The 27334-nt window shown below is 36.2% G+C and overlaps 1 protein-coding gene across 8 annotated transcripts in view; it reads left to right on the top strand.

Moving 5' to 3' along the window:
* Nucleotides 1-27334, top strand: part of SLC4A4 (solute carrier family 4 member 4) — a 340077-nt gene that overhangs the window by 263254 nt on the left and 49489 nt on the right. For all 8 annotated transcript variants that reach the window (XM_081050644.1, XM_081050643.1, XM_081050641.1 and 5 more), the window contains 2 exons: nt 11690-11760; nt 26452-26643. In XM_081050644.1, the coding sequence (XP_080906770.1) occupies nt 11690-11760; nt 26452-26643 (263 nt within the window). The remainder of the gene's footprint in view (nt 1-11689; nt 11761-26451; nt 26644-27334) is intronic.

Here is a 27334-nt window from a genome sequence, read left to right on the forward strand (position 1 = left end):
AAAAATAACTTCTGGGTAATGTATGTGATTCTATACATCTTAGCACTTTAACATCTATCTTGCCAAACCTGAGAACTTTTTCACAAAAAAGTGTTCAACCTGGTCTTTGGAAACTTTTCTTGGAGTAATTCATCATCATTTTATAATATGGAAGGCATTTATAACAAAGAATTCACTTTGAGAAGCATTGCTTTACATCTGTTCTAGGCAGTTCAATGGTAATAGTGCTAATGATCCTAAGTTAAGCAATTAGCTACAGATCGATGCCCCTTAAAATAAAAATTGATATACAACCCATGGTTTTTGACTAAGGCCTTATAGCACCAGAAGTACAGCAGTGTTCTGAGGGCTGTGTAAACCTGAGCCTACGTGTGGGGCACATTCCTGCAAGTCTGAGGAAAAACCTCTTAATATTTACGGTAAAACAAACGTCCTTATATTATAGACTAAAATGCAAAATGCTTATGAATTTAAAACCTAAACAAGATGCTACAAAGAATTTTGATGCCTGTGGCGGCTGTGTCAGATTACTCCAAGATATTTGAGTCATATGTCTTCATTCTTCTCTGTCACTTTTGTGGAGAAGTCTTAGAAAACGGATATGTATCTTGAATGGTGAGAGAAAGGAGAACAGTATCTCCCTAAACACGAGGCTGTCAGTAACGTTGATGAAAAGATAGAGCACTGTTGGGCTTTGCACTCAAGGATATTTTTTTGTCTCGTTGAAGAAAAATCAACACACCTTAAAAGAAAATCTATGCTTACAAGCAAAGCAGAGAGAATACAAAGTGGAAACACAAAGATTCAAGAGAACATGAATGACACAGTTGTTGTTGTTATTATTATCATCATCATAAGATGTATAATGCTTGGAAATACTTCATAACTTAAAAAGTGCTTAGAAAAGAGTAAGTACTCAATATACGATAGGTATCATTATTAGAATGAATTAAATATGTTTCTCAGGGAACACAGATGTTGCCATGATACAACTGTGTAGAGCTCTTCTAGGAGAGAAGGGGGCAAAACCTCTCGTAACCACCCACCCTGGACTTTCAGGGGAAGTCCACACTATACACATTCAAGATACTGGATCATAGACATACAGTAGTTCCTTGAATACATTGTTTTGTTCAGCGTTGTTTTATTAATATGTTGATGATATGCTATAGGAACTTAACTCTTATTTATAATCAGTTAGCCTACGGTGAAATTGGTTTTGTTATACTTCATTTCGCCTGAAGTTACAGAACCTATTGATGGCGTTAAGTGAGGACTTACTGTATTTAACTGTGGGACTTTGAACTCTCCTTTTCATATATTTATTTCTATCTGTATATATTAATGTACTTATGGAAAAGTCTGTAAGCTGACTTCTTAGGTAAGTCTGAGTAATCATACATTAAGATTTTCTAAAGGAAAAAATATACTATTCAGTTGTTCTGAGATTTGCGGTGTTCATAAAGCCAGATGAGGGCTTCATCAGCTACCCTGTCACAAAAAAACCTCTCGTCAGCCCTGTATCTACGTGAGGCTAATGGAAACTTGCAACCATTGTTTTAATGGGATGTTGGCTGAAAAGGTAACCCAGGTTTCAGATATGAAACCCAGGAAGACATAATCTGAATGTGTTTTAATTGTAAAAGATAGGTCCAAGATGTAGTCTGCCAAGAGGGATATTTGTGTTTTTGAAAAAGTGATTTTGAGGGTTGAACTGATTTTACGTTGACATGACAAGTGCTAGCTGAAGTGGTGACAACTTTTCCTTTGACTTATTTCCCCCAAGCTGTGTAAAAGTCATTCCTACATAGCTAGGAGGTGTCTTGGAAGGACTCTGACAATTCCTACTCTCTCTAGCAGGTACCAGTAAAGTAGTGCCGCTTTGCTTTGAAGTCAGAAAATCTCATATTCCAGTCCCAGTGTGGCTAATGCCCAGTTTGGAACTTTGGGCAAGTTCCTTTTCTCAATGTAGCTTGGTCTTATCAGGTCACCTGTAAAATGGGTTTAAAATAGTACCTACTTTGTATAATTGTTTTGATGGGTATTATAGACAAAGCACTTAGGACAGTTTCTAATATGTATTAAGTAATTAAATGTTAACTGCTATTATTATTGCTGTTATTATTCATTAACGTTTAAAGTTTCTATGTAGCCTTTAAGTATGAATGATAAAACAAATCAGTCTTCATCATTCTCCCTTCTGAGCAAATATTGTTGGGAATTGGACCATTCTGCAATAAGATTTTTGGTTGCACCCAGTATTTTTAGTCATCCAGCTAAGTTGCACTCGTGAACCATATGTTTATGAATGCAAGGATTATATAAACCTATGGAGATGAAATCTGGTTTGGAAAAAGGCAAATGCATATTTACATTTTCATGACAATCCATGTTTTACAAAACCCCTTAAGATTAATGATTATGTATTTCTCCTATAACCTTAATGTTTTTTTAATAGCAAACTACATAGATCCACCTTAAATTTAGTACCTCATGATAGCAAACTGAAAAATGATAGTGAGAGAATAATACAGTTACATGTACAGCTAGAGTAAGTATTCTAAAAACAACAAAAGACTACCCTTTCATCACAACATGCACTCCTAGTAAAAGAATTCAATCAATGAGTCAATAATATTTAAACTGGCGGGTGACTTGTTTTTCAACACTGGGGCAGTATGTAACGATGAACCAGCAACTGCACAGATGTAATCGTGATCCTGCAAACTGAGCAACGATTTTACAGGAAAGGAAATCGGAGTCACTTATTACTGAGAAAACTCTGTTTATGGCCACAATAATATTGTGATTTTTTTTGTGCTTTGTGAAGACCTTTCCTCCTTTCTGTCTTCCTCATCTTTCTTGTTCTTACTTGTGTCCCTAAAATTCGTCACTTCCTGAGTTTTCATTTTCTTCACCTTTTTCTCCCTTCTCACACTATCTATTCTTCTCACACTATCTATTGCTCAGTAATCCAGGCCATATACCTAGTTCTCACTTACTGAGGAACTAAGGCAGCTCCGTTGCAAGTGCTAAAACTGGCCATGAAGTTTGACCTATTAGGCAGGTGGACACATGGTTTTTATGCTAAAATTTTCTTTTCCCAGAGATAGGATAGCTATTAATTTTGTAGAGGCAATAGATGTTATATTACCCACTTTGTCTTGATGGTTACACAGCAGAGGTGTATAAGAAAGATGATTCAGTTCTAAAGCCAAAAGTAAAAACTGGAAAATATCCTCTTAAAGGATAAGTCAGAATATCTCATTTCATCACCAACATCCCAATTTAGAAAATTGCTAGTGTGATAAAGTGTAAACAAATATGTGCTTTGGAGAAAAGGAAACTGAGTTTGAATTTCAGCTCTAACTAGCAGTGTGACCCTGGGCTAAGCTAATTACCTGATCTTTGTTTCACAGTCTGTGAGCTGGGTTAGTAATTGTACTTACTCTAAGAGGTTACTGTAAGGGTTAAATGAAATACTATATGTAAAAGTGTTTGGCACCTACTGTGTTTCCCTGGAAATAAGACCTAGCTGAATAATCAGCTCTAATGCGTCTTTTGGACCAAAAATTATTATAAGACCCCGTCTTATTTTACTATAAGACCGGATATAATATAATATAATATAATATAATGTAATATAATATAATATAAAATACAATGTAATACCAGGTCTTATATTAATTTTTGCCCCAAAGGACGCATTAGAGCTGATTTTCCAGCTATGTCTTATTTTCGGGCAAACAGGGTAATAAAAATTTATAAAATAAAAATAAATATTATTTTTATTATTTATAAAAATAATAATAAAAATAATAAAAAATAATAAAATAATAAAATAAATAAAAATTTATAAAAATGCATAAAAATTTGTTCTTTTTTTTTTCCTTCATTTCTCATTGTCCCACAAAAGTTTCTCCAGCCAGCTTAATCTTCTAATTGTATTCATTTAAAGAAGTTCAAACATTTTGTTTTCCCTGAAATTTTACTAGAGAAAGATACTAACTATAGGCTTCTACTGGAAGCCTACCAAAAAAAAAAAAATTAACAACTAATATGCCATTGTAGATAAATGTGAAACATTGAAGTCATATTTAAAGAAAAAAATGTTAAAGAATTCAGCACATCATAGTTAGATAATTTAATACTATTCCACTGAATCTGAAGACAATAGAAGTGTTGTACACATACATAGTCACGTACAGAAGGCCTTAAAGTCGTTAAGGTGAGACGTTCAGTTCTTCTTAGAGGAATCTATCTAATTTATTCAAAAACATAAATGCCAGAATTTTGTAAGTCAGAAACAAGACATGGACTTTCTTCTTTTCTTTCCCCTATCCTTTTTTCCTTCCCCTTCTGCCATCCACAGAAGTGTACTGAGGACCTGTTTCATTGTTTTTTAGCAATTGTGCTACTCGCAATGAAGTAGAATGCACACCACACACACACACACACACACACACACACACACCATATATATATTGCTTATTACAAAATGTGTTATTTTTTAGTGTTAATCACTTTTTAAATGAACAAGGTCAGATTTTCATTTGACCCAGACTTTAGAAGTAAATTTCTACTTTAGTACCTGTGTTGATTTGCTTAATGTGTCAAGGTTGCAGTAACTATACACTTAAGGGCATGCTAATATTTTGGAAAGGTCAAAATAAATATTTTGACCAGGTATTGGTTTTGTATCTGGCAAGGAAAGAAGTCTTGCTAAAAATGATAAACAAATTAGAAAAGCAAGAAAAATTGCCTTAAGGGGGTAGACACTGTGCTTTATTGTTAACAGAAGGAATATATTTTTCTGATTCAATGTTGACTGTTCCAGGGAGAACGTGCTTAATAATGGATGAATGATTCAGAGGAATAGAGCCTTTCTCAGGCACCAAGGGCATCATTTCTATAGTAGAAATCTATAAGCATCTATAAGTAGAAGATGACTCTTCCCTGGTATGAAACTCTAAGATCAACTCAAGTGATTAGAAGTAGCCGTGGCTTCCATTTCCATACCTTTCTATTCACAGAGGCTTCCAGATGATCTAAAATGGTTGTCACTAGAGTGGAATTTCATTACCATTTTTATATATAGTTTTTCTATTATCTTAATAAATGCTATCCACTAGTATGTTATAACCATTAAAAAGAACTGCTAGTGCAAAACTCCTGTGGTCCCATATTATACTCAGTATGTGTTTCATAATTAGAAAGCAAATTACAAGAAAATTAGGAAATGAAAGAAAATCCTAATTTATCTCCCATGACCTACAACATACTCTGTGCAATTTTTTTTATTGTGTGTCATTCCCTCCTTAAATTACAAAGTAGGTTTAAATCGTAGACTAATGGTTAAACAGGAAATACAAGGCCCTTTGGTATAGCATTACTCAGGATTGCATTTGTAAGGACACTTTACCAGCACAGCTGACATTTTATCATTCGTGGTAATATGGTTTTTTGAGAAAACCATAGATACTTGAAGGACCCATCATTTTAGTTTTCTTTTACTGTCCTAACCGATATTTTAGCAATTTCTGCATAATGCTTGCAGGAATCAGAAAAGGAGAAGCAATGAATTTGGATAACCACCAGACCTCAAGTTTCTCTAGCTTTGGGTTTGTATAAAACACAGGTTGTGAAAACCAACCCCAGAATAATGTCTATACACGTCCTAAATGCAAGGACGAGTGGGTATAGAAGAGAAGTTTTGTGAAAATAGTGGCTAAATATATCTAGCTTAATACAAGATAGTAGTTCAGCTCTTTAATTTCCAGTGCAGTATCATAGGTGAACATGTGAAAAGTGCCCATGGGTTGAAGAGTGTCATAACTTGAACTTGCCTCGTTATAGTGAAAATCTCAAGCATCAGGCTAAGTTTATAATACTTAGGGAAACAAAAAGGATAATAAGGAAAAGTGAAGAAAAACTTTCTAATAATTTTGTTTTAAGATTAAAGGCTGGTATAGTGGCAGGTAATTTCCCTAAGAGCTACTTTTCCCAAAGTTTTCCTCATTCACTTTGTCATCCCTGAAAAAGCCATTTTGACTTTTACTGATCTGGAAATAGAAAGCATAAATATTTGACTTGATCAAGAGGCACTTATTTGTTCATGTTGTTCAGGACTCTTAAATAAATCTGACATGACCATGCAGGCAAGAAGCTTATTTAATTTTATTCTGTATCTATTTTCCAGTTACTCAGTTTCCTCAAGATGTTGCTTAAATAAAATGGAATAAAATATTAAAGTTTTATTGTCATGAAGAATACCCTTAAATTTATTGTAATTCAAGGCAGACTAATCAGTTCCACATTATGTATTGTAACTCTGCAAGCCATGTTGAGGGTATAGATTCGGATTTGGCTAACATTTATTAAATACCATCCAAATGATAGACATTTTACTAGGGGATTTTAATAAACTATATTTAATATATATTATGTTATGCTATATTATATTATAATATCTATATATGTATTTAATCATTACGTAAACTCTGTGAGGTAGCTGACATTCTTCTCAGGCGTGAAGTTCTACCTTCTCCAGGTCATAAAGCTGGTAATAATCTTGGCTGTCATTTATTTAGCTCTTACCTGGTACTGGACACTGTGCTAACAATGTCCTGTTTAATCTGCACTGTAACCTTACGAGGTAGATGGTTTCAAATCCAATTTCACAAATGAGGGACTTGAGAGGAGTGAGTTAACTTCCTGAAGATTATGTGGCGAGGGAGTTTGGGGACACTGTGCTCCAGAAGGTGGTGGAACCAGAATTCCAGCCCAGTCCCCTAGTATTCCTTTCTCTGTGTTGTGATGTGTTGGTGCCTCAAAGCAGACAGATCTGCCTCAGGAGCCAGTTATTGCTCGTACTTGATCTCATGGTTCAAGTGAGCTGCTGTCTATTCCTGATGGTACATTTCCTGCTAACGTGTAAAGTAGAGGAGTCATAGGATAGTTCCTGGTGCCAGGTCACTAGAGGGCAAAGGACAACCTTAAACAGTGCAATTGATATTCCCTTTGCAGGAGGACACAGTGACACGTGGATGTATCTGCTCATAGGTCCTGCAGTCTGTTCTTTCTCTAGATCTCTTATTAAGCATAAAGAAGGAAAAGCCAGCTCACAGACACATTTTAAAATGTTTATTACTGACAGTGTTCATTCCCCATTCCAGAGGATCAGCTAGATTTTGATACATGGGAAGGAGGATCAAGAAGTGAAAATCCAAGTAACATAAAACGATCAACCTGTGGAAACTCCCTGAAACCCAAGTATGGGACACAGACTGTCCCAGTAACAATTGGCTAATTCTAAATGAGCCTGACTCTTAGGGCAAAGAGTTTCTTTGCTTCACCATGGTGCCAAGCAAATAGTGAAGACACATAGAGTGCAGCATGTTTTGGCTTTCCCATTTGGCCTTTCCAGAATCCTGATTAAGGATGTTGCAGATTGTGTATAAACAGACCATTCTGCAATTGTTTGCCAAAATATTCGCATTGTATGTGTCTGGATCCAAATGGTGACCCATGGCTCTTGTAGACCAAGCTCCCAATTAGAATTAATCATTTTCTCTTCTGAGAGTTTAAAGAAATTATTTTTTTTAATAGTTGGCATTCATTAATTTTTAGCTTCTGGTGTACAGTGCCATGATCAGGCATCCACAGTATCCCTGAGGTGGTCTCCCAAATAGGACACATGTCCATTGGATACCCAACAATATCTTTATAACATTAATGATTACATTCCCCAAATTAATTTTCAAAAACCCTGAGGCCATTTGTGGTTACCAGCTGCTTCCTAATCCCTTCACCTTTCCCCTTATCCCCACCCCCACCCCCGCCCATCTAACAACTCTCAGTTTTTTCCTTTTTGTCCCCAAAACTGTTTCTGATTGGTTCATTCACTTATTCTTTTCTTTAGATTCCTCATATAAGTGAGATCATATGGTACTTGTCTTTCTCTTTCTGACATATTTCACTTAACATAATGTTCTCTAGATCCATCCATGTTGTTGCAAATGATAAGATTTCTTTCTTCTTTATGGCATAATACTCCATTGTATAAAAATGTACCACAGCTTCTTAATCCAGTCATCTACCGATGGGCATTTCGGTTGTTTCCATGTCTTGGCTATTGTGTAAAGTGCTGCAATAAACATAGGAGTGCATACAGATTTTTGAATTGGAGTTTTGGATTTCTCCGGGTAGATGCCCAGGAGTGGAATTACTGGATCATAGGGTAGTTCCATTTTCAGATTCCTGAGATACCTCCATACTGTTTTCCATAGTGGCTGCACTAATCTGCAATCCCACCAACAGTGCACTAGCGTTCCCTTTTCTCCACATCCGCGCCAGCATTTGATGTTTGTTGATTTATTGATGATAGCCATTTTGACTGGAGTGAGGTGGTATCTCATTGTGGTTTTTATTTGCAAAGAAATTAATTTTTAATATTATTTATGGACTATACCATATTTTGTGTGTGTTTACACACACACACACACACACAGAATATGGTAGAGTTCATGCATATATGGAAGTGCTTGTTTGTATATTTATTTTGAAGTCTTTCTCTTGAAGCAACTACTTATTAAAATAAGTATAAAAAGTTTATACCTTTTACTGTCTTTTTGATACTGGTCTTTTACGATTTTGAGAGCCAATGTGCTTTAATAGCTTATCTCAGAGGAAGACTGAAAAGGTAAAAGGAATTTTATGAGCAGAATTGGTGTGTATCCAACCCTCAAGAACCGTTACTCAAAGTTCAGGTTGTAATTCTATTTTAGTCCACTCATGGTCTTTATTATCTGTCATTCATTTCACAAAGAAGGAGTCTTGACTATCTCTCCTTCTCATTCCTTACTCCTTGTTTTTATGCAGAAAAGTGTGTTGCAAAAAGACCATTGTTTTGTGACAGGAAGCTCATAAATTGCATCAAAGAATCTAGCTCAGGAAGAGCAGCTTCCCAGACACCATCTAAATAGTGCCTGTGATTTCACATATACTGTTTTCCTTCAGACGCTCAGATAAGTCAAAAATATTCAGCTCCTAGTTGAGATTCACATCATCTAACATTGGCAAGTACTGTCTCACCTTTAATTCTGTGGCCACATAAATCATCTTGATTTTGTTCATTAGAAATGCTGTGTAGGAAAAGAAAGAATGCTGAACAAGGATTTGGTACCAACTCTACTTCTGATTGACTCTGTATGGTAATCCTGGGCGAGAAACCTGACATAACACACTTCAGAATCCCATCCACAATAGAAAGGGTATAAAAGTATACCTGTTATGTGGTCTTATATGTTTTTAAGTGAACGAATGGAATATTGTAAGAAGATAATTTAAGGGGGTGGCCGGTTAACTCAGTTGGTTAGAGTTTGGTGCTGGTAGCACTAAGGTTGCTGGTTCGATCCCCGCGTGGGCCACTGTGAGCTGTGCCCTCCTTTAAAAAAAAAAAAAGAAAGAAAAGAACATGTAATTTAAGCTTTTCTAACAAAATAGTAATAAAAAATCTAAGTTTTGTTAATAATGATTTACTAACATCTTCTTCCTTCTGGGAATGGATTCATGTTCTGTTTTATTGTTTGGGCCAAGCATCCTTTAGACTATTTTGATTCTTTTTGTGACCTAGAATGAAACAGAGGATAAGCAAACAGTTTGCATTTATGCTTGTTTTATGGAGGAAATAGGGAAGCCCTGGAAGCAGCTCGCTTTAGGTTAAAACTTTAACTATTCCAGACCCTTAAAAGATCAAAATGGATACCCAAATTAAGGAAAACTAGGAGTCAAGCTAAATATTTTCTTCCTTTTTTTGTTTTTCTTATTTTATTTCTTTTGCTTTTATCTGCTTTCATTTTTTTGTAGTCATTAAATGGCTGCTTTCCTAGCTTCTTTTATTGACAGTTAAATGTTTTTTCAGCTTTATTGACGTATAATCGACAAATAAAATTTTAATATATTTAAAGTTACAACATATTAACTTCATATATGTATACATTGTGAAAGGATTCCCAAGTTAATTAACACATCCATAACCTCACATATTCATTTTATTTGGTGATAACACTTAAATTCTACTCTCTTAGTAAATTTCAGTTATACAATACAGTACTATCAATTATAGTCACCATGTTTTACATTAGATCCTCAGACTTTATTCATCTTATAACTGAAAGTTTGCACCCTTTTGCCAACCAATTCCTATTACCCCCACCCCCGGCACCTGGCAACCACCATTCTATTCTCTGTTTCAATGAGTTAGACATTTTTCTTTTTTCTTTTTCCTTTCCTTCCCTTCCCTTCCCTTCCCTCCCCTCCCCTTCCCTTCCCTTCCCTTCCCTTCCCTTCCCTTCCCTTCCCTTCCCTTCCCTGTCCCTTTTCTTTAAGAGTCTACGTATAAGTGATACCATACAGTGTTTATCTTTCTCTGTCTGGTTTATTTCACTTAGCTAATGTGCTCCAGTTTTATCCATGTTGTCACAAGTGGCAGGATTTCCTTCTTTTTAAAGACTGAATAATAAACAAATATTTTTAAGTTCCTTTTACTTAAGTGCCACCTGGGCAGATTCTGGAGAAAAGCAGTGAACAAGACATGCCCCTTCTATTCTTCCCTCATGGATCTTACATTCTTAATTTTTATAGTCAAATAACTTAACTATTTCTCCTTACAAGTTTATGGAGACAAGACCTGAACCATGGCAAACTAAAAGGACAGGTTAGGAGCTTGAAAAAGCGGTGGTGCTCAGGGCCCAAACAATAATTGACGGTTTGGATGTTAAATGAAAAACATGGTCCTCAAAGACAGAAACCTAGTAAGTGTTAATTCACACTATTTCCATAAATTAGGGATATTCTCTGAGTAACAGTTTTTTTAATAATACATAAAGTTTCACATAAAGGATAAAAGGTCATCTGTTAAAGACAAATGTTATAATTATAGAATACTTTTTAAATATTATGTTTTAATTTTAGACTCATAAATAGAAAAAAAATGAAATATTTCCAAGAGCAGGGTTGGTTTAATAAATAAATTAGGTTCTTCTGCAAGTGATATCTTAAATCTACAAATGATGCTAAATTATATGAAAATAATTTTCAAAATTGGATTAAATATTCATCCCAATTATATTTATGTAATTTATTATTTAAGTACCTTTTTGTTTTTACACATTTTGCAGAGATATACAGTCTGAATTTCTCATACGCAGTCTAAATTTCCAAAAATACCAAATCAGTTCATTGTTCCCCCCCCAATCAGTTAATTCTTAGTTAGTAAAACTCCGATTTCTGAAATTTGACTCTACATGAACCCAGTCATCAACTTACTCACCTATTAACAGCCATTTCTTCCACCAGGCAAAATAATATTGAATGCCGTTTAGTAACAGAGAGGTTTTTTGTTTTTGTTTTTGTTCTTTTTTGGAAACCTGAAACAAATAAGTTTTATACCATCTTATTAAATATTTGCCATTGTTTCTTATCAGATTTGAAGAAAATAGATGTGTCCAAATTTTTGGTTATTTATCTAGATGAAAGTAAATATAGTTATAATAAGGAATAATTCATTGTGCTCCTATGTTGTTTGAAGACATTTTTAATGCCTAATCCTGCTTTTTTAGGTTACTAATTATGCATTTTAGTCATTTTTATTTTATTTTTATAGTAAAAATTGTCTTTTTTTTTACAGTTAATATCTCAATATCTAATGAAACTACATTGGCTCCAGAGGATTTGCCAACTCTATCTTCTACTGATTTGGTGAGTGACTCAATATTTCAAACCACTTGCACACTTGCATATTATATACTCTAATTATTATATTTATATTATAAAGTCTCATACCATTCATCTCATATTCATAATGTCTCCTGCCATTCAGCAATCTGAGCATGAACACATATTTAATAATCAGTGATAGTGGAAGGACAGAAAAAAACACTTTGCTACTTTCCTTGCTCTAGTCAAGTTTTTTTGTCTTTGTTTTTGTTTTAAAATTAAAGTGAATGTTTACTTCTACCACATACTTTTTAAACTCTCTTGGGAAGTTAATTACTATATCCCCTTAATTGCCACCTTGAAATATTTTTACAAGGGAAAGTGAGGGGAGTCGAGAAATGAGAGCATGGTATTCTCTCTCTGTTTCTGGTATGATTAAGAATTCTTCTGGCTACCAAATGGTGCTGTGTTCTCTTCACTAAGGGTGATTGTAGCAGGACATTTCCTCTGTCACTTAGAAAAGACTGTGCCTCTGTCACATGATATCCTTTCCCATGGCTTGTAACCAAGGATCTTTAAGAAGCTGGAACTGAGCTTTAAAAATGAGCTGTTTTGCATGGAAGGTCACACACTGGAAGGAGACTTTTGTGTTGGAGAAAAAGGGAAAGTGCTGTTTCAGACTTCCAATTGTGTTCCTTCTACACTGGATATGGACTCTTACCAAAGAATATCAATCTTTCAGTTATAAAGATAGAAACCATAATACCTTGTATTGATAGAGTGCCCATCTCTCAGGAGACCGGGACACTTCTGTAGACATTATATAATGAGTATCCACAACTTCTCCTTCAAAGATGATGTTTTCTGTCTTTCCTGGACAACTCTCACTTGACCCTATTTCTCTTTTGTTTTCTTATTCTGTGGCTCTCTTGACTTTTTAAAGTTTTCTCTGACTTTCCCCAAACTTTGCCTCTTGATTTCTTCTATGTTTGAGTGTGTGTGTGTGCGTCTGTGTGTGTGTTTGTGACAGTATGTGTATCTTTAAGAGCCGCATATAGAAAAGAGTTCAGTTTTCAGTCTTTGCGCCAGTTAGCCTATTGCCTGAAAGGACTTGATTAAAATACAAAGAAAAATAGTTTCTTCTAGACTTTAAAGAATTTTAATTAAAGTCTAATTAAAAATTTTAAAATATATGCAATTAATTAAAACCATAAGTTAATTTCCAATAAAAATAAATAAACCACTCACTTCCACTGACTTAAAAAGAGATTGTCCCTAATTTAATTCTTTTTGTAACTAATCAAGGAAAGCTTTAAATTTAATGAATTTTTAAGCCCTGTCTTTGGGCAAGTCCTGGAGAGACTCCAGTAATTGATATATATATAGCTTTCTAATTCCAAAACTGCCTATTTCCATTCTTTGGGGAATCAGAATAATGTTTCATGTAGAACTTACAGATACTGAGTTCTCGGGTCAGACTGCCTGGTTTCAAATGCAGGCTCCACTACTGTGGAACTTTCTCAGTTTCCCATCTGTAAAATGGTGATGTTAATAGTATTTACCTCAAAGATACTACTATATGGGTCAAATTAATAGATAAGCAGGACTTAGTATAGTGGCTGACACATACTTATCTCTAAATCAATGTTAGGTACTGTTATTATTCTACTTAGATATTATTATCATTCCAGTAGGCCATGCTGCCTCCATAACTCAGGTTCGTGGAAAGAAGAAATTGGAAACCACTGCATCTCACAGTCTATTGAGATCTCTGTCTGCCCAGCCATGCTAGCTCTACTACCCTGAACCTGTCCTAGGACATACAGTCATTAGCACTTAATTTCCTTCTTTTCATTTAAGCCGTAGTAAGATTATGAAATAAGGTATTGTAAAAGTGACCTGCAGTCCTGGGCACCATCAAGATTCGCTCTCACAAGGCCCCTGAGAAAATTGTGTTAGAGGGAGGAAGGCTTTTTCCCTTCAGCTTCATTAGCTGAAAACAAGCTTTTTTCTTCTTAATGCTGGGTGGGGGGGTGTTTTCAGGGGGAAAGAGCAGGAAAATTGGGGCATTAGAGCTTTCAGACAGAGATTAGAACTCTAGAATAACCAACCCTCAAGATAAAAAGGCAGGTTTTCGGTTATTTTCATTTATTGTTTGGATCGTGTCTTTAATTCTTCTTATCTTCATCAGTTATCCCATAGATTTCTCATTTGGCATAGTCCTTCAACTTGTAAACAAAATTCTTTAAAAGGTCCCTATAAAATTGTGAGACCAGCCATAGCTTATCCACACTGTATATCTAAACTATAAGCAGTAAGACCTGCTGGCTTCCACTTAGCAGCTCTCAAAGGGAAACACCAGATTTCAAAAATCTAACCGTCACTCTCTTCTGAGGAGGTGATTGAATGGATCAGTTAAGTATTTGTTTTTCACGTTGGATTCCTTTTTAAAAAAGATTAAATCAAGGCGTGTTGTAAAATGCATAGTTCTTACATATTCATTGCAATGCATTTTGACTATTTTATACTCTCATGTAAACACCCAAATAAGATAAAGAACATTTCCCTCATCCCAGAGTGCCCAATGGTCTGCTCTGCATCTTGTTTTATGCCCCAGATTTCTGAGCCTTGGGATATGTTTCTTTTCCCAGCTGCTCTGCCTCCAGCCTTTCACAGGGCAGATGCCTTAGCCCTCCTAGTCCGAGCTACCTAAATGCCTCAGAGGGTTTTCTCTCAGCTCTCCTGCCCTGCCTCCCATCTTAGGAAACTGGTTTTCTTGCATCTGTGTCTAAGGCAGGATTTCCCTCAGCAATCTTGTCTAACCTCAAACCTTTTGTGTGCTACCTGGGCACTTAGCAAAGCCTGTGAGAAAGTTTGGTGGGTGGATGCAAGGTCCGTCTGTGCCTAGGGCGCCTTAGAATTGCACTTTCACTCCAGTCTACACGCCATCATTAAAAACTCGTTAAGGATTTGGCTTATACTCCTTACCTCCATCTACAGTTGATATATCTTCTACTTTCTACTCTGCCAGGGGTGAGACCATGGATCTCTTCATTCCTATGAAGGTCTTGTAACTGTTTAGAATTTATTTGGGTTTCACTGCATCCTCATCTCTCTGGTGGATTTTTAAAAACTATAATCTTATAGCTTATCCAGCTTGCTTTAGTTCTTAGGTTGGAATCACAGTCTCCTGCGACTTTCTATTATCTTAGTCACAAACAGAACAATCTGTTCGTTTTGGTACTTTACAACAATACACGTAACTACAGAAAACTGCAGCTCAGATGCACCCTGTCCGCAGTATAGTAAGAGGGCAGATTACTGCAAATCGGGCTGACCCACTGCAGGGAAACAACTTCCTTAAATGAGCAAATGTACTATTTAACCTGGAGACTTTCATTTGTAGCATTACTCTCATTTTTATATATTTAAAAAGACACATATTTTGCCAGTCTGTACTCAAGGAGAGCAATGTAGAATTTTTAATTTTTACCTTTTTGCTTATTATATTACCCAGTGAAGAATGTCATGTCTACATGGAGATCCTGTTAGTCACAGGACTAAGAAGTATTTCAGTCTCTATATATTCTGCTTGGTAGTCCGACATGAAAGCAAAAGTACTTTGATTTGATGTACCTTCAGGGCAATTCTGGGAGTTAACATTCATTTTCATGGGAAATGGAATGTCCTTTCAATCTTGTACAGAGCATTCCTGTGATTTTCTCTCATTGAGAAAGTCAATTCTGTCCTTAAATTTACTTGAAAATTACATATTCCTACTTTTGAAATATTGTGGAAAATTTAAAACCTACGCTAAAGTGGAGACAATACAATGAAGCCCATATACATATCACCTGGATTAAAGACTATCAACGTTTTTCCCATCCTTTCTCATATATCCCCCACTGTTGTCTTTGGAGAGGATGCTATAGTATTTTAAAATTTAAAATTACTCTTTCACTATGCATTCTGCTTTTAAGATTTATAAACAAATCTCTCAATATAAACAGAGTCTCTAGAAAATGAGATCCAGAAAAATAGATTAAAATGTTTTTCCATGGGATTGGCCTCAGTTAAGACGCTCAGCAACTTGGTCTCATTCCCTGTACACCTTTTTTCTCACTATCCATTTACATAAACAATATCTGCTTTGGCCCATCAGGTCCACTTACTCTAAGCTCTTCTACATAGTGAGCGTTCAATGAGTTTTGAAGAAAGGATTTATTGGATAAGTGAACGAAGCATTTTATGTAAGCAAGAAAACATATGTATCACAATGGAATACTATTCCGCGTTAAGGAAAGATGATATAGGAGCATTTGTGACAACATGGATGGATCTTGAAAGTATAATGCTAAGTGAAATAAGTCAAAAAAATAGATAAATAAGATAAATAGACAAATAAGACAAATAGACAAATAAGAATAATAAATAGACAAATAAGATAAAGCAGAGAACCCTATGATTTCACTGATATGTGGTATATAAACCAAAAAGAATAAGACAAACAAATGAGAAAGAAAAACTCATAGACACAGACAATAATTTAGTGGTTACCAGAGGGTGGGGGGTGGGTGATGAGGGTAAAGGGGATCAAATATATGGTGATGGAAGGAGAACTGACTCTGGGTGGTGAACACACAATGGGATTTATAGACGATGTTATACAGAATTGTACACCTGAAATCTATGTAAATTTACTAACAATTGTCACCCCAATAAATTAAAAAAAAAAAAGCTAAAAAAAATAAAAGAAAACATATGTATCATTTCATGTACATCTCTATAGTGTTTACTTTGACCTGAATCTCTAAGAAAATCAATAAAACTGCCTGTTGGGATTTTTAAAAAATTATTTATTCATTTTTTTCTAGTTACAATTGGTAATTCAGTATTATATTGTATTAGTTTCAGGTGTACAGCCTAGTGGTTAGCATTTATATAATTTATGCAGTGATCCCCCAATTAGTCTAGTACCCACCTGGCACTATACTTGTACATACTTGTTGCAACATTTTGACTACATTCTCTATGCTGTACTTCATATCCCCATGACTACTATTAAGAAATACAAATACCAATTTGTATTTCTTAATCCCTTCACCTTTTTCACCCATCCTGCCAAATCCCCGCTCCTCCCTCTGGCAATCATCAGTTTGTTTTCTGTATCTATGAGTCGGTTTCTGTTCTGTTTGTTCATTTATTTTGTTGTTTAGATTCCACATGTAAGTAAGATCATATGGTATTTGTCTTTGTCTGACTTATTTCATTTAGCATAATACCTTCCAGGTCCAACCATGTTGTCACAAATGATAAGATTTTATTCTTTTTTATGGCCAAATAATATTCCATTGTATATACGCATCTTTTTTTTAGACCAGTTGTCTATTGATGGACACTTAGATTGCTTCATATCTTGGCTATTATAAATAATGCTGCAATGAACATAGGGGTGCATATATCTTGTTGAATTAGTGTTTTGGATTTCTTTGAAAAAAATACACAGAAGTGGAATTGCTGGGTCATATGATAGTTCTATTTTTAATTTTTTGAGGAACCTCATAACAGTTTTCCATAGTGGCTTCATTGTCTGTAGGATTGCAAATTTCCTGAGGGTTGCCTTTTCTCCGCACCTTTGCCAACACTTGTTGTTTGTTGATTTATTGATGATGACCATTCTGACAGTTATGAAGTGGTAACTCATTGTGGTTTTAAGTTGTAATTCTCTGATGATTAGTGCCATTGATCATCTCTTCATATATCTATTAGCCATTTGTATGTCCTCTTTGGAGAAATGTCTATTCAGGTCCTCTGCCCATTTTTTAATTGGATTGTTAGTTTTTTGGGTGTTGTGTGAGTTCTTTATAAATTTTGAATATTAATCCCTTATTGGATGTATCATGGGCAAATATCTTCTCCAATTCAGTAGGCTGTCTTTTGTTTTGTTGATGGTTTCCTTTGCTGTGCAAAACCTTTTTAGTTTGGTGTAGTCCCATTTGTTTATTTTTTCTTTTGTTTCTCTTGACCAAAGAGATATATCAGTGAAAATATTACTAAGGGTAATGTCTAAGAGTTTACTTCCTATATTTTCTTTGCGAAGTTTTATGGTTTGGGGTCTTACATTTAAGTCTTCAACCTATTTTGAGTTTATTTTTGTAGATGGTGTAAGAAGGTGGTCCAATTTCACTTTTTTTGCATGTTATCTGTCCCGTTTTCCCAGCATCATTTGTTAAATTTGTTTACCCTAATGTAAAGTTTTGCCTCCTTTGTCGTAGATTAAATGACCATATAAGGGTGGCTTCATTTCTGGGCTCTCTGTTCTGTTCCATTGATCTATGTTGTCTGTTTTTTATGCCAGTACCATGCTGTTTTGATTACTATAGCCTTGTACTATATATTTTGATATCAGATTGTGTGATACCTCCAGCTTTGTTCTTCTTCCTCGAGGTTGTTATGACTATTTAGGGTCTTTTGTTGTTCCTTATAAATTTCAAGATTGTTTGTTCTAATTCTGTGAAAAATGCCATTGGTATTTTGATAGGGATTACCTTGAATGTATAGATTGCTTTGGGTCGTATGAACATTTTAATGATGTTAATTCTTCCCATCCATGAGCATGGTGTGTGCTTCCATTTATTTTTATCTTCTTCAGCTTGTTTCTTCAGTGTCTTATAGTTTTCCAAGTACAGGTGTTTTACCTCCTTGGTTACATTTATTTCTAGGTATTTTTTTGTTTTTTGGATGCAGTGGTAAATGGGATTGTTTCCTTAATTTCTCTTTCTGATAGTTCATTATTAGTGTATAAATATACAACTGATTTCTAAATATTAATTTAGTATTCTGCTACTTTACTGAATTCATTTATCAGTTTCAATTGTTTTTTGGTAGAATCTTTGGGGTCCTGTACATGTAGTATCATGTCATCTGCAAATAATGGCAGTTTTCTTCTTCCTTTCCTATTTGGATGGCTTTCATTTCTTCTCCTTTCTGATTGCTGTGGCTTGGACTTCCAATACTACATTGAATAAAAGTGATGAAAGTGTGCTTCCTTGTCTTTTCCTGATTTTAAAGGGAACACTTTTAGCTTTTCCCCATTGAGCAGGAGGTTAGCTGTGGGTTTGTCGTATATGGCCTTATTATTTTGAGGTATGTTTTCTCTAGTCCCACTTTGATGAGAGTTTTTATTATAAATGGATGCTGGTTTTTGTCAAATGCTTCTTCTGCATCTGTTCACATGATCATATGATTTTTGTGTTTTCATTTTTTTATGCTGTGTATCATGTTAATTGATTTGCAGATATTGAACCAACCTTACATCCCAGGAATAAACCCCACTTGATCATGGTGTATGATCTTTTTAATGTATTGCTGCATTTGGTTTGCTACTATTTTGTTCAGGGTTTTTGTATCTATGTTCATCATGTATGTTGACCTATAATTTTCTTTTTTTGGTAATGTCTTTGTCTGGTTTTGGAATCAGGGTAATGATGGCCTTGTAAAACGAGCTTGGGAGCTTTCACTCCTTTTGAATTTTTTGAAATAGTTTGAAAAGGATAGGTGTTGAAGCATTCTTCTTTGAATGTTTGGTACAATTCACCTTTGAAGCCATCTGGTCCAGAACTTTGGGAGTTTTGTGATTACTTATTCAATTTTGTTTGTAGTAATTGGTCTGTTTAGATTACCTGTTTCTTCTTGAGTCAGTCTTGGACGATTGTATGTTTTTAAGAATTTATCCATTTCTTCCAGATTGTCCAATTTGTTGGCATATAATTGTTTGTAATATTTTCTTATACTCCTTTATATTTCTGTAGTATCAGTTGTCACTTCTCATTCATTTCTCATTTTATTTATTTAGGTCTTCTCTCTCTTTTTCTTGGTGAGTCTGGTTAAAAGGTTATCATTTTTGTTTATCTTTTCAAAGAACTAGTTCTTGGTTTCATGATTTTATGGTTTCTTTATTGGTTGTGTTTTTTTTTTTTTCAGACTCTGTTTCATTTATTTTTGCTCTGATCTTTATTATTTCCTTCCTTTTACTCACTTTGGGCTGTTTGCTGTTCTTTTTCTAGTTCCTTTAAGTGTAGGGTTAGATTGTTTATTTGAGATTTTTCTTGTTTCTTGAGGCAGGACTATGTTGCTATGAATTTCCCTCTAAGGACTACTGTTGCTCTGTCCCATAGATTTGAGGTCATTGTGTTTTCATTTTCATTTGTCTCAAGGTATCTTTTGATTTCTTCCTTGATCTTTTTTTTACCCTTTCGTTATTTAGTAACATGTTATTTAGTCTCCATGCATTTCTGTGTTTTTCAGTTTTATTTCTTGTAATTGGTTTCTAGTTTCATACCATTGTAGTCAGAGAAGACGCTTGATATGATTTCAGTCCTCCTGAATTTATTGAGACTTGTTTTGTGGCCTAACATGTGGTCTGTCTTGGGAAATGTTCCATGTGTTCTTGAAAAGAAGGTATACTCTGCTGCTTTGGGGTGAGATGCTCTAAAAATGTCAATTAAATCCATCTAGTCTAGTGGGTCATTTATGGCCACTGTTTCCTTGTTGATTTTCTGTCTAGAAGATTTGTTCATTGGTGTCAAGAGGGTGTTAAAGTTCCCTACTATGATTGTGTTACTGTCAATCTCTGCCTTTATGTCAGTCAATATTTGCTTTATATATTTAGGTGCCCCTGTGTTCAGTGCATAAATGTTTACAAGTGTTATATCCTCTTGTTAGACTGATCCATTCATCATTATGTAATGTCCCTCTTTGTCTCTTATTACAGCCTTTGTTTTATTGTCTGTTTTGTCTGATATAAGTACTGGTATCCCAGACTTTTATTTCATTTCCATTTGCATTAAGTATATTTTTCCATCCCTTGACTTTCAGTCTGTGTGTGTCTTTTTATCTGAAGTGGCTCTCTTATTGATGTCATATGTGTGGGTCTTGTTTACTTATCCATTCAGCTACCTTATGTCTTTTGATTGGAACATTTAGTCCATTTACAATTAGAGTAATTATTGATAGATACGTAGTTATTGCCATTTTATTATTCATATTTATGTCCCTCCCTTCTTTTTATTTTATTTATTTTTTTATTGTGGTAGAAATCCTTTCAACATTTCTGGTAATACTGGTTTGGTGGTGATGAAGTCCATTAGCTTTATTCTTATCTGGCAAGCTCTTTCTCTCTCCTTCAATTTTAAGTGATAGCCTTGCTGGGTAGAGTAGCCTTGGTTGTAGTTGTTTGCATTTCATCTCTTTGAATATTATGCACCAATATTTTCTGTCCTGCAAAATTTCTGTTGAGAAATCAGCTGACAATTTTATGGGAGCTCCCTTATAAATAACTAGTTGCCTTTTTCTTGCTGCTTTTAGGAATCTCTCTTTGTCTTTAATCTTTGGTATTTTAATTATGATATGTCATGGTGTGGGCCTCTTTGGGTTTATTTTGTTTGTGGCTCTCTGTACTTACTGGACATGTATACCCATTTCCTTCACCAGGTTGGAAAGTTTTCATTCATTATTTCTTTCAATACATTAGTGTCTTGGTTCTCCTTCTGCTATCTCTATGATACAAATGATGCTAAGCTTGATTTTATTACATAGGTCCCTTAAACTAGCCTCATTGTTTTTTCTTTTTGCTGTTCCAGTTTTTTTCTGCTACTAGGTATGATCACAAAATACAGTGAATGTTCCAATAAAAAAAGTATTACAATAAAAGACACATTGCCATTAATCCCCCTCAAAAGACTCTCCCCCTCACTTCAAACACACTTATCCCATCATTCTTGCCACTTTTAAAGCAGTTCCTGAAGTCCTCCGTCGTGAGTGTCTTTAGTTACACTGTCGTGGCTGCCTTGATGTCCTGAATCGTTTTGACTTTGGGGAAGAGCCAGAAGTCACACAGTGCCAGTTCCCATAAATAAGGTGGATGAGGACAAACTATAATGTTTTTATTTGACAGAAGTTGTCATATACCAGAAACAATATATGTGACACGGAGCCTTTCTGATGTGATCAAACAATATGGTGAATGCTGCAGCTGACTGCTATCCGATAGACAGGCAGAGATCTTCAATATGGGAAGCAGTACATTAAACCTTAACAAGTTTCAACTTGTTTGGTGCAGTCATTCAGGTGTGAGCTATGGTTGAGAGAGGTGTCTTTTAAAAAGTGTGCTATAAATCATCCTCCATTATGACAACGCTCTGTGTCACACATCTTTTCTGGTATATGGCAATTTCTGTGAATGAAAACATTGCAGTGTGTACTCATCCACCTTATTCACTGGGTTTGAAAGGACTTCCAGAACTGTTTCAGAAAGTGGCAAGAACAATAAGATAAGTGTGTTTAAAGCAAGGGGGGGGTAATTTGAGGAGGATTAATGGCAATGTGTCTTTTACTATAATAACTTTTTTCAAATTTAGACATTCACCATATTGTTTGATCACACCTTGTACTTTGCCTTCCAAATTGCTGATTTGTTCCTCTGCTTCGTCTAATCTGCTGGTGATTACTTCTGGTGTATTCTTAACTTCAGCAATTGTGTTTTCATTTTTAACTAGTTCTCTTTTTCTATGGTTTCTATGTCCCTTTTTACACTTGCCATCTCTTGTTTAAGTTCTAAGTTCCTTGAGTATCCTTATAATCATTGTTTCAAACTCTGTATCTGGTAGATTGCTCCATTTCATGTAGTTCTTTTCCTGGAGTTTTCTCCTATTCTTTCATTTGGGAATATTTCTTTATTTCCTCATTTTGGCTGCCTCTCTGTGTTTGTTTTTATGCATTAAATAGACCTCCTACATCTTCCAGTCTTTGCCAGGTGGTCTTACATAATGGGTGCCCTGTAGGGGCCAGTGGTGCTGTCTCTCTGATCACCTGTGCCAGTGCTCCAGGAGTGTCCCTTTTGTGGGTTGTGTGTATCCTCCTATTGTAGTTGAGCCTTGATTGCTGTTAACATATTAGTGGATGGGATTCACTATCAGGCTGATGGACTGTAGGGCTTGACCAAGTCCATAGCTTTCGGTCTGATGTGCAGGGGGCTTCCCCCACAGAATGGGATTTGTTCCAGCAGGCTCTGGTGCGTGCTGAGACCACCCTTTTGTGTGTGCCACTTGTGGGGCTAATTGGGTGGTGCTCTGCTGCTGTGTGAAGCCAGCTTTCATCTATGTTGATTCTGGGGCCTCTTTGGAGGGACTCCAGTGCAGGTCCAGGTCAGCCGCTGCCTGTGATCAGCCCAGGACTACCTTGTAGGAGCTACAAAGCAATCCACTGTTAATCGTTGCCTATGCTGGACCTGGAAGCATGTGGGAGAGGCCATTCTGCGAACCCAGGACAGCTGCCACCAGTACTGGATCTGGGGTAGCTCCAAAAAATGCCAGGGCATCCCAAGGCTTGCTGCCACCTGTTGGCTGCCCATAAGTCTCAGCTGCTGATAGAGTCTCATGAGGTAGGTGAGTTGGGTGATGCAGGTCATAAGGAGTCACTAGGGTGTCGCAAGCGGTGTTCACCAGGTTTATATAGATTCTGGTTTGGCACCAGTGCTGAGCCTGGAGCTACTCAGCAAAAGTCTCAGAGCACACCGAGACCAGCCACCTGGCACCTGGGGCCCACTGACATTTGGAAGTCGTCCAAGAAAGATTCTATCACTAGCCCGGGCTGGCTCTAGCCTTGAAAGTTTCTCCAGTGGCCCATGAGTTGAAGCCAGCTATTTGCTGCCAAAAGAGCCTCTTTTGGTGTGTAGGGCAGCGATGGCTGCAAGTTATGAAAAGTACCTTTAGTGGTTCATGAATTGGGTGGGGCAGGGTCCCAGGAAATCACCAGGGTGAGGTGAGCAGAGTTCACCAGGTTAATGCAGATTCAAATTTGACCATGTGAGGGAAGGGCTCAACAAAGGAAAGATGTCACCCACCTACCAACTCTTGGTAGAAGGGTTTTACACTGGGATAATGGTGACTGTCCCTCCAGCCCTCATCCCACAGCCACATAATTCAGTCTCTCCCTGTAAGTCTCTTGTGCCTCCCAAGTTGCCATTCCTTAGCTGGAGCCCAGGATGAGTGCCTGTGAGAGAGTGAATCTGTGCGTGGGCCCTATAAAAGGATGTCTGGGTTTCCCACAGCCTTCTGTCTCCCTGGAAGGTCAGAATCTCCACTGTTTTACACATCCAGATGTTGTGGGGGCTCCAGCACGTGTTATCTGGGCTGGGAATCTCAGTGTGTAGCTGGGGTCCCTCGCTCCTCTGAGGGGTTCTTCTGTGGCTGAGATACCCCTCTTGATTCTCAACTGCCACACACAACTGTGACACCAGTCCACTTCACGTCTCCACCCCTCCTACCAGTCTCAGTGTGGCTTCTTTATATCTGTAATTATAGGATTTCCATTCAGCTGGACTTCTGATGGTTGTCTAGATTACTTGTTTTGTAAATTAGTTGTAATTTTAGTTTTGTCATGGGAGGCCACATTTGTCCACTCTGCCATCTTGCCCCCCTCCTGCTGTTGGGATTGTTTTAATGCACCTTACTTCTTTGGGGAACTCTAATTATAAAAAAGGATTCTGGTGATATTAAAGTGCTGAAGTAAAATTATGGTAAATTTTTGTTGATTTTAAAACAAAGAAATCTGTTACCTATTATGACCTCTAAACTTTATATTCTGCTGAAAACATCCATATGCAGAAGTCTGAAAAAAAATCAGATATGATTAATCACTTCTCATAAGCAGAGTTTAATAAAAGAGTAATTATGTAATTCAGCTATTTACAAGTTGAAACTAATATAGAAAAAATATTTTAGGGAATAATCTAGAGCTTATTTTTTATTGTTAAAAAAGGTGTGAGCATTTTACTTTTTGAGCTCTATAAAAATATAGAACTCTGTCTGGCCAGAAATTCTCCTTTTATGTGTGTGATGTTTTATGACTAGATCACTCATATCAAGAGAATTCGTTGAATAGTAAAGGTTACTGATGATTCTTGGTTTGAGGTACCGTATGTCCCTGAAAATAAGACCTACCGTGAAAATAAGCCCCAGTTAAGAACATCAGCCAGACAGACCCATTTAGTATGTTATGGCACTGTTCCAGAAAAAGATGACATGACTGTATTTGAATAAATGTAGATTGTTGTACATGATAAAGAAGACATCCCCTGAAAATACACCCTAATGTGTCTTTTGAAGCAAAAATTAATATAAGACCTGTTCTTATTTTAGGGGAAATATGGTGGAACTCTTGCCTCCAAGAACAGGAGAAAGTCATCTTTCCACATTTATTTGCAGGGTATTCTCCAATAACTCTTCCATTAGCACATCATATACCCATTAGCCCTGGACCCAAGAGGAAGTCCAATATCACGGTGCTGGCAGATTCAGGTGCTGAGGTCTCTTTTATAAGAACTTTAATCCCATTCATGAGGGCTCCACCTCATGACCTAATCATCTCCCAAAGGCCCCACCTCCAAATACTATCACATAGAGCAGTGATGCCCAAACTGCGCCCCGCAATCCATTTTTAATTGGCCCGCAGCAAATTCCAAAAATATATTTAGTTCACTTAAATAAACTAGGTGAAGCAATACGTACTTCACCTCGAGTGAGTGGCCCGGCTGTTTGTGTATTTTACCGCATATGGCCCTTGGTAAAAAACATTGAAAAAAGTTTGGACACCCCTGACATAGAGGATATGCTTTGAACATATGAATTTTAAGGAAGCCCAGATATTCAGTCAATAGCACCCCATCAGTGTTGGTCAGTAATTGGCTGCAAGAGGGTATAACATTTCAGGTGAGGTAGTTCTTACATGGCTGAAGGCAGTTCTCTAGAGGAGGTAGCTGTGAGCTGATCACAGCTGACACTCAGAGCAGCTGAAAGATGAGTGCACTGGCCTTGTCCACTATGCTAGCGAAGGGATTCTCTTGCATAGTAAAAAAAGAACAAAAGCAATAGGAATGAGCTGCTTTTGAGAAGCACAGCATTGACAACATGACAGCAATTCATGAGATACAAAAAAATTTGAAAATTGACCTATGAACTTGAGGCCATGTAACACAGGGGATGGATGTTCTATACGTATCTCCATAGCCCATTACTGCACTTTCTAATAATGAATGCTAATGATGCAGCCTTGGAGTCAACAAGAAAAAAATGCTATCTTTTATTGGGATATGCCATTGCAAAAGCAGGGACCATCAGCATTTTTATAGTTTAATTCCTTAAATCACCAGTCTCTAGTTATTTAGAAAAGGAGGAAATACCTCATTTGTGGAAGTGCTGGGTAAATGAGTATTTAACCTAATACAACTTTTAGACCATTAACCATGGGTCATCAGCTTGAAGCACAAGAAGCTGCAAACTATAAAAGTAAGTACTTTTTCAACAACAGTGGTGTTTCAGAGTCTCAAGTTTTGAGATTAGGGTATTATTGTGTCTCAGTTTACTTTCAGGAAGGTTGACAGGAAAGAAGGACTTTGTGGTTTGTTTCTGTTGAACAAGTGGGTGATTGTAGAGTTATACCTCAAACCAGGTAACAGATTGCATCATTCTCATTGTATTTTCAATAATTGCTAGTCCCCTGGCCCCGCTTACCTGTTATTCCATTAACACCTCATCAGATTTTACCCTGCAGTGGTTATTCTCAGAGTGTTGTACCGAAACTTGGAACATAATCCCTATATAGCCCATCAAGTATCAAAAGCTTCTTTGATATGTCTGTGTTCTCTAGAAAAATGTTAATGTTTTTCTTCTTCAGTTCCATAATGCTACCTTTGACTGGGCAATGTTGTCGAAGAAGGAGTGTTTGAAATACGGAGGACAGCTCCTGGGGAACAACTGTGATTTTGTTCCTGATATCTCACTCATGTCTTTCATCCTCTTTTTGGGCACCTACACCTCTTCTATGGCTCTGAAAAACTTCAAAACTAGTCGTTATTTTCCAACCACAGTAAGTACCTTCACTTTAAATAATTTTCATTGAAGTTACACTGTATCAGCAATAATATATTTTATCAAAGAAAAAGGGCACCTGCAGTTCAACCTTTCCAACATTATTGTGTGCATTTTAAAAAATTGCTTTCCAGTCTTTATCCATATGCATATGTATTTTTAACATTATTCTAGTCCAGCTTTGAAAAACCTTCCAAGAATTTTGCTTACATAATTCTGTCATAAATTCTGACTGTCATAATTCTGACTAGCGGGGCATATTCTAAAAATGCACAAGTTAAGAAAATACTTTTTAAATCCATAGTGTTTAAGTACATAAGCAAAAATGCTTTAATCACATTGTATTAATATGAAACACTGAATTTTGACGTAGAATTTCTTGCTCATCAGCTGTCCAGGTGAGTACTTTAGTAGTTGAATTACGGACAATGGGAGTAAACTTAAATTGTTTTGTTATACAGTTATTGGTGCAAGATCTGAGTGTTATCTGAGCCAAACTTTCCTTTTCATAATGATGACTGTCATACGGAAAACAGATAATTGAGCTGGGTTGTGCAGACATCCTGTCTCCCATTAATATGCTTGGGTGAACTTAAAGTTAAAGCTGTGGTTCCTTGGAAGGGTGCAAGATAAGACCAGCGTTTAGTTAATGGCATTTTGTTTTTTTACCTACAGATTGAGACTAAGAT

The sequence above is a fragment of the Rhinolophus hipposideros genome (assembly GCF_964194185.1).
Source record: "Rhinolophus hipposideros genome assembly, chromosome: 1".
NCBI classification, from domain to species: Eukaryota; Metazoa; Chordata; class Mammalia; order Chiroptera; family Rhinolophidae; genus Rhinolophus; species Rhinolophus hipposideros.